This window comes from Malus sylvestris, chromosome 5 (genome assembly GCF_916048215.2).
Source record: "Malus sylvestris chromosome 5, drMalSylv7.2, whole genome shotgun sequence".
Lineage (NCBI taxonomy): Eukaryota > Viridiplantae > Streptophyta > Magnoliopsida > Rosales > Rosaceae > Malus > Malus sylvestris.
In genome coordinates, this window is record NC_062264.1 from 35,869,361 (window position 1) to 35,878,382 (window position 9,022).

Consider the following 9,022-nt stretch of genomic DNA (forward strand, 5'->3'; position numbering starts at 1 on the left):
ATTTAGTAATGTAAAAATATATTATGTTAAATTAAATTTTTTTTTTTGCAATTTGAATGGTTATGAGAAAATGAAATGAATAATATTTATAAGCATGTATGTTAAATTAACAATATTAATATAACATAAACTTATCATTTTTAGTAATATAAGAATATATTATGTTAAATTAATTTTTTTTACAATTTGAATTGTTATGAGAAAATGGAATGAATAATTTAAATAAGCATTTATGTTAAATTAACAATATTAAATATAACTTTTGCACTATAATTGTTATTTTAATTTATTGTTATTTTGTTAACTTTTGGTTGTTATTTACTAGAATGGATTAGATGAGCATAATTTTGATAACTTTTTGTTGTTATTTTAATTTGTTTTTACTACAATAGGTGTTGAAAATTAAAAGATTGCAATCGTGATCATGATAGAGTTCGAGGGTTGAAAGATAGAAATTGAAAATTCTAATAGTTATGCCTACATGATAGGGATTGCAAGATTGTAGGCATCTTAGTGTCAGCGTAATATTTTACCCTCGTAAACTGGTAAAACATGGACAAGAGTTGGTTGACGATACCTCGAAATTTTGAAGCGTATACAGCTGGAATTAATTTGTTTTTGGATCAAGCAGTTGCAAATGGTGTTGGTCCTGATAAGTTTAGATGTCCTTGCAAAAGATGTTGTAATCGATATACTTTTGTTAGGAACACTATTATTGAACATCTCATATTGTATGATATGGATAAAGATTATAAAAATGCTTGCTGGCGACATCATGGCGAGCAAAACATTGGAGAGCAAAATGTGGCAATTGGAGAAGAAGAAACAGGAGATAAGGTGATTGGTATGCATGACTTTCTTAATGATGTATTTGTCCAACCATTAACAGAAGAAGGTGTTGGGCCGTCTACTGAACCGTCTATTGGGGAAGGGCGTCCAGAAGAGGCGGAGACTTTTTTTAGGTTGCTTGAAGAGGCAGATCAAGATTTGTGGCCAGGGTGTAAGGAGTTTAAGAAATTAGAAGCAGTTGTAAGGCTGTATCAGATCAAGTGTTTAGCGGGAATGCCAGACGACATCTTCACAACTTTACTGGAGTTAATTAAAAGAATGTTGCCTGAAGGGGATTGTTTGCCTGAATCATGTTATAAGGCAAAAAAACTTATAAATGACTTGGGTCTGACGTATGTGAAAATTGATGCATGTCCCAATGATTGCACGATGTAACGGTTATTTTAACTCCGATTTTGATGATTTTTTATATGTACACTCCTTCACCCTATATGAATACGGTGAATGAATGCGATCTTCAATTTGAAATATTTACACTAGTGGATATCCCAAAATCTTGTGTTATACTTAATGAAAGTATGAATAAACTGTTTAAGTGTTAGTGAATGTATCGTTTTAATACAACAAATTATTTGCATAAGAAAAATTCATTTTAAACGAATAATGATAAGTTAAGATAGAATATTTGTGGTGAATTTAGAATATTTATCATAATATTTTATGAACTAGTTGGTCAATTATTTACAATAAAAATCAAAATTTTAAGGATATTATAAACCGAACAATGTTTGATCAAAAGTTTCAAAATTATAGATGTTTGATTAAAACAATTCAAATATAAGCCATCAATATCAAAATGTTCCTAAAATTATATTTGTGTTTTTATTAAGCATTATGTATAAGTTAAATTTTATATATTAAAATATTATAAGAAATAACCTTTTTTTATTTTAACTATTTTTTTTTCTCCTGCGTTTCCATTTTTTCTTTTTTAGTTAAACTCTTTTTTTATTTTTTTGTTGGGCGGGAATTTTCCCGGTTTTTTTGCACGGGGAAATGGATCGGAAGAATTGGACGTGCGAAAGAACCGAAGCATCGAAATAATAAATAGTTACGTCGAAATAATAAGTAGTGGCGTCGGTTTTAATCGACGTAAATACTTATTATTTCGACACAACCACTTATTATTTCGACGCCTTGTATTATACGTCGGTTTAAACCGACGCAACCAGTTATTGTTTCGACGCAGGCATTTATTTCTATGCCTCGGTTCTTTCGCACGTCCAATTCCGAGGACACTGCAATTAATGTCTGTCAGAATAACGTCGGTTAAAACCGACGTCATTGTTCTCTATTTCGACGCTAGTTAGAAATGTTAGACTATAACGTCGGTTTTAAGCGACGCAATATGCCCATATTTCGAAGCCTCGGTCACATTCGCACGTCCAATTCCGAGGCCACTGCAATTACTGTCTGTCAGAATAACGTCGGTTCAAATCGACGCAATTAGCCTCTATTTCGACGCTATTTAAATCTGTCAGACCTAACGTCGTTTTGAAGCGACTCAATGTTACCCTATTTCGACGCTAGTCAAAAATGTTGCAGAGGTGGTGTCGCTTTGAAGCGACGTAATAGTTGCATATTTCGACGCTAATTTTTTTGGCATATTTAAGGTTCTACGACCTATTTCCGTCTCTCTCATTTCACTCCCCATTTCACTCCCTTCACTCCCCATTTCACTCCCTTCACTCCCTTCACTCCCTTCACTCCTATTTCCGCACTTCTTCCTTTGGTTTTGCTATGGATAGTAGTTGTGATTCTCAACGTGATGAGGAACTTCATGTGGAAGGGGAGGAGGTCGAAGCTGGTTATTTTTCTACATTATTATTGGATTCGTTTTTTTTTTTTTTTTGTGTGTTTAATCTTCTATTATCCTTATAAACTGAAAGTTTACATCTGTTTCCAACTTTTTTGGTTTGTTTTAACTGTGGTTTTGTTATGAACAAGGAACTTCTCAACGGAGGCGAGGACCCTCAGTTCCCAAATGGACGAAACAGCTTTGTTCGTTTGATATGTCTGGAAAATGCGTTAGTGATAACTCTAGTGCATTTTCAAAATATGTGGCATCGGAGGTTAGAGACCACAGAATTCTCCCATTGGCGAAGCATTGGCGTAAGATTAAGGATGTAGATAAGGAAGCTTTTTGGAATAGAATTAAGGTATAGGTATTTATATTTTTATTAGAAAATGAAAGAATAATTCAATGATTGTTATAATATTTGACTTGGTTGATTTATTTTTTTTATTTTTTATTTTATGGATGTAGGGAAATATTGTTTTTGAAGATGCTGATATACCAAGATTGCCTTTGATCCGCTTTATGACGCTTAAGGTTGCTGAGCATGCACATAAGGAGTACAGAAATAAGTTAAAAAAAAAATATTATACCAACAGAGCTGCAGAGGAGCGTCCCCAGCCTCCTCCTGATGTGAATCCTACCCAGTGGGGTAATTTGTTGGCATACTGGAGTGGAGATAAAACAAAGGTAAACGATGTAGTTTATTTCGTTATAACTATAAATTTGTGTAATAATTTTTTTATTTTTATTTTCAGGAGGTTGCTGAAAAAAACAAGATTAATCGGCAAAAGAAAACAATGAACCATACTACTGGTACAAAATCTTTTGCAAGAAAGCGGCAAGAATATGTATGGATTGTACCATTTGAAGAAATGTTATTTTAAATATTCAATAGTTATAAATTTTAATTTTAACGAGGTTAGCCTAAAATTGTTTGTGTGAAATTTTATTTTTGGTAAAGCGGAAGAAACATGGGAAAGAAGCTGATCCTGTAACCTTTTTTCGTGAATGTCATACACGAAAAAATGAAGCTTGGATTGATGAAGAATCGGAGCGTACAGGGGTAATTTATTTTACTGTGTTGGTATTTCATTATTATTCAAATTTATTATCTATAGCTTATTGTTCTGTTTTACGATTGAATTTTTCTTTTTAAAAATTGTAATGCTAGGCAACAATGGAGAGCAATCTGCAAACTTTGATTCAGTCGGGGCAAGAGGATAATGAAGATCTTAGGACCCAAGTGTATGTTGACACAATGGGTCCTGAGAGGTATAATAGAGTCAGAGGATACGGTCATGGGGTGACTCCTGATATGGTTTCCTATGCATCTTCTTCGTCTTCTACATCAATTTCCTCCAAGAGGTCATCTAACAATGCAATCGCATTGCTGATGACTCAAAATAATGAGTTGAAATTGAGGGACGAAAATAACAATAAACGGATTTCGGACCTAGAGAACAAGCAAAGTCAGTTGTTTGCGTGGCTTTTCCAAAGATTTCAGCCACAAGCACAACCACAACCACCGTTTAGCCCGGGAACCCAACAGTCAGGCCAGAGTCAGCCTCCTCCTCAACAGTCGGGTCAAAGTCAGCCGCCCCCTGCATATCCTTATGCTGGCTATAATCAGCAACCTCCGTATCCTATGTATCCGCTGCCTATGCAGCCCACGCCATACATGCAGCAGCCGCCTATGCCATACATGCAGCAGCCTCCCATGCCTTACATGCAGGAGCCGCCTTATCAAGTGCCAGTATATCGACCCGAGATGGCTGCGCCTTGTCCTGAATTTCCAGCTGGGGGGTTTGCTGAAATGCTTGCGGGTGTTGGATCTGATGTGGACTTGTCGAGGATGTTGGCATCAAATATAGGACCTCAAGGGCGAGAAGGATCTGTGCCACGTTCAGGCGCAGATTCGGTTCCGTAGTTTATTTGGTTCGCTTTTTTGTCGGTTAAATATGATACTTTAATCGTTCTATCTTTTTTGTTTTTTATGTTATGTTTGTAATGTCGGATTTAGTAGTTGTTATGACGGATGGGTTTTTGTATATTTTGACATTATTTTTATTGTTAATTATTTTCATTAATGTATGGACAATATTGTGTATGTTGGCAGACTTTTTTTTTAATTATTTTTATTAATGTTTTTTTTTTGACCTTGAAATTAATTAATATAATTATATAAAATTTTTCTGTTACAATGAATCGAAGAAGAATGCGATTTGTGTGTTTTTTTTATTATTATTAACAAAGGTGGTGTCGGTTAAGACCGTTATTCGGTTGCATATTTTATTTATTTAATTGTTATTTGGCGTCGGTTTATGGGATATTAAATTGATTTAATATTATTTCAGTGTCATTTAAAAGCGACAGTAGGAATTATATTTTACAATTAAATTGCTAATGAACGTTTCCTTAAAGCGACGTAACGTGTAAGTATGCGTCGCTTTAAACCGACGTTAGTTTAGTGTCGCTTTAAAGCGACGCTATGTAGTGTCGGTTTAAGCCACCAAACCGACGCTAAAGCCCTTTCGTGACGCTAGCAATAGTGTCGCTTTGAAAATGCGACATTACATTGTTTTATGTCGCATTTTTTCCAAAATTGCGACAGAAATCTGATTTCTTGTCGGTTTTGACTCCGACGGTGATAGCATATATTGTAGTAGTGATACAGCGGGTTTCAGCAAACTTCTCTTCCCAAGTCCCAACCACAGCATGTAACATGTTTGGTCGTTGAACACATTCATGCAAACCCTGCAATGCCCTGGCCAGCTCACACATAGCAGGTCATGAACACATTCATGTAAACTTGTTAAAAAATAAAGCACAAAAACCTCTTTAACGCCAATTCAACATCAAATTAAAAGAAAATACCGAATCCTTTCTTTCAAATTAACGTCATCCAACAGCAAGCTAAGGGTCAGTTTCAGGGCACCTCGCGGTATAAATTGGACCGAAAGGGCAAAATATATGAACATAAAGTCGATAACTTGGCGTTTAACTTTCCACAGAAGCTCAAACCAGCTGCATCAGTGTTGGATTTAGTGGCAGCATGCCCTGCTAGTCCTAACCTGACATTTCTGTGAGGTCCTGCAGATGCGTACTCATCTTCGTGGTTGGAGTTTTATCGAGCAGTGAGGGGGACTTTGAATCGGGATAGTTACTTGCTTCCACAAGATGGTTTGGTTAGCTGATTGAGCTACCTGTGATATTAATCTATACGGTAGAATATGTAACGTATGTGTACTTGTGCATTACGTTTTGTATTATATGTTGGTAGATAGCAGATACTGGTTTTTGTTGAAGATCAAGGTTGTATATTCATAGGGAGATCCTGCAGGGTTCAATATATACTTCTTGTGGTGGTGGAGGCAAAGAAGCTAGGGTACATTTTTTGAGCTTATACAGGTCAGAATAATATATATGAAATCTTGCTTCATTTAATAAATTTTGTTTTCCATTTTAATGTTGCTTTACATGATCAATTCTGCCTCCTTCATCGCTTCATTATCTGGTCCGGTCGCTGTTATCAGTAGTTTCTTGTCATTACTAGTCAAACGCACGTATGTTCTACTCGGAGTTATGTTTCTCTCCACTTGTGACCTTTGTTTCGCTTCTTTACTTCGAGCCTATCAACCATTCGGAAAATGTTCTGCTTGACATCCTCCATCAGGCTTCATTTCTCGACAGAAACGGTTTTGTAACTGCCTGCATCTCGGACAAGCCAATTTCGTGCACATTTCAGAGCAGACAAACCTGTTATGGAGTCGAAAATCAGTTCTGCTATGTCCAAGGTCTTCCTGCAGTGAAGATCCATGCGAGACCTGGTTTGATTTTTCTTTAAAACGGGAATCGAATCTAGGATCTACTTTCACCCTACCCCTGCAACTTGAGTCACGGCTTATCAGCAAAATGTTCGCTTATATAAACAAGTACGAGTCATTAAAATCAGACCGTGTAACGTTAATTAAGAGCTAAATTGGATCTATCAAAACATAAAGGGGGATGATGATTGATCAATGCAAAATGTACCATTAACAAGAAACTAGATTCACACAACAATTGTTGTTACAACAACGTTGTGTTCAGTTCCAGGTCATAATTTCTTAGCAACAACATGATGTTGTAACACTTCTATGAGATCATAACATAAACGCGTGCAACACAACATACTGATGTGAATTGCGGAACCAAATTAACATAAGATTTTACAATATTGAAAACCCTAGAGTACACAGACGCCATCAGTATAAGCGCTACGAAATATGGCTTCTTTACAACAAGCTTGATGGATGCCCTTCATCGTGTTAGATCAATATGAAATACAAGCAGAATTTTGTCCTGCTACACAGGCTTCAACAACTGCGGGGGAAAACATGTCCACTAGATGATGCTGAAGTCTTTATCCCTTGAATTGTTAACATTCTTATCTTCACCCCTCTGAGCTGAATCAGAGTGGAAGCGTGTCCAACGGTTTTATTGCCGCAACACTACTGAGATTAGGGCTAGAGTACTTTTCGTAAGTGACCTTCAAACTTCCCATTCTTGCAGCTTTGTGAAATCTTAAGACCATCTCTGCAGTCTCTGCAACGATCAAACATCGATCATTAAAATTTATTCTGAAGCAAGCACTAGATAAGGAACAAAGTTATTTACTTGTCTTTAAAGCAGTACCTGATTTGGGATACTTCATAACAAGCGTGTTTGCAGAGCAACGGGGTCCAAGCAGGAGGAATCTGCACGGTGCACCTAGCAACAGCTAGGGCTGCAGCGCACAGCAACGAGGGCTTGAACCTTAACGCTTCATATTCAACTAAGCACAACTCGATAAGGTAGAATGCCAACTGTTCAAGCCGCAAAACAGTCCACAAAGTACCAGACTGTTAGCAACTTTGCTGTTATCTAATCCATATCGAGAAGTAATATCCACTAAACTCTGGCATGTCAATCTCTTTCTTTCTAAGTAATGGTGTTAATCATTAATCAAAATTTATGTCTGTTAGCCTTAGAAGCTATTGAATACCTTTGTTTCTGACTGAGCAGCCTTGAGAAATCTTAACTTGAAGACATATGGAGTAGGTGCATTAACACGAAACTTCAGCTTTTTCAGAAAGGCTTTCTCCTGAAAAGCAAAGGCGGTGTTTATTCTAGGACAAGCGAAAAGGGAACTATAGAATGCAGCATTATTCATCTCATAAGATATGCACCAGGACATTTCCAGATTCTAACAAAACAGATATACTGAATTAATCCGAGTCTAAGAAAAGCACATACCATTCCAAGCACCTGTACTCTGGTGTATGTTTCAGCTGAGATGCTAATTAAATCGTTGAGCTGTAATTTTTCTTGTTGTAGACAATTATAAAGAAAATCACGAAAAATGCATACGAGTTGCGATATGGATATTTACCCTTGGATGCCAAAAGTCCTCATATTTTGATGCCAACAAGAGTGCAGTGAGACCAACTAACTGCATGTCATCCTTCATAAGTGTGACTTGGGAAAGATATTGATCGAGCAATGTCACCATGAGATAAAGAGTTTCTTGCATTAACTCGAATTTGTAGTGTACCTGTTCCAGATGAACAAATCAAGGGGATAGCCAACTATTAAACATCAGGAAATGTAAAATTGAACAAAGCAAGACAAAAAGGAATACAAAAACATCATAGTTCATCAAAAGGTTAAATCGGTACTTCAATTAACCAGTTGACCAATATGCCTCACATATGAGGAGTAATGTCTGCCTGAATCGACATGAAATTTTCTGGAGGTGGATTCTGTGCCTGCAGTTAAAGACAATTTAACAAAGCCAACAAGTCAGAATCAGAACTACACTAAACCTTCTATCTTACCAGACTAAGATGAAAACAAAGGAATAGAGACATCATAACCATTACCTCGGACACCCAGTAATACTGATAGATCTCATCAACATAATCGGAAACTTCCAGTTGATTGCAATCGTCATCAATACTTGGCAGCTCTTCCGCCTTCAAAGCTCCAACACGGTCCTCTAGTAACTGCAAATAGTGCCAAGTGTGAATGTAGTTCATGCGTAAGGAATAAAGGTATCAATAGAACACGGTAAGCCCCAACCTTTGATCCAGTCATCAATAGAGATGTGTAAGATTTCCTCCTATTTGATTTTACCCTGGAAATGATAGTTGAAGCACTCTGGCTGAAGTTGGCTTCAGATGGAAGCTCTCCCTAAGTGGCTTCATGCTTTTCATGCTCAATGTTCCCAGGAAGAGAAGAAGTAACCACTTTTTCAGTTTTGGATGAAGTTGCAGTAGCAGAAACTAATTTGTTTGGACTTGATGCACCCTTGGATTTCAAATTCCAAGTAACAGTGAACATGGTAGTCATACAGAT

At 36.6% G+C, this 9,022-nt stretch overlaps 1 protein-coding gene and 1 pseudogene across 1 annotated transcript in view; one reads left to right on the forward strand and one right to left on the reverse strand.

The window, feature by feature from the left end:
* Positions 1–5,952, forward strand: part of LOC126624606 (uncharacterized) — a 34,674-nt gene extending 28,722 nt beyond the window's left edge. The window contains exon 3 of the mRNA XM_050293685.1: positions 5,735–5,952. Within this exon, the coding sequence (XP_050149642.1) occupies positions 5,735–5,841 (107 nt within the window). The 3' untranslated portion in view covers positions 5,842–5,952. The remainder of the gene's footprint in view (positions 1–5,734) is intronic.
* The window catches only part of LOC126624600 (putative cyclin-B3-1), a 35,598-nt pseudogene extending 26,576 nt beyond the window's left edge, over positions 1–9,022 (reverse strand).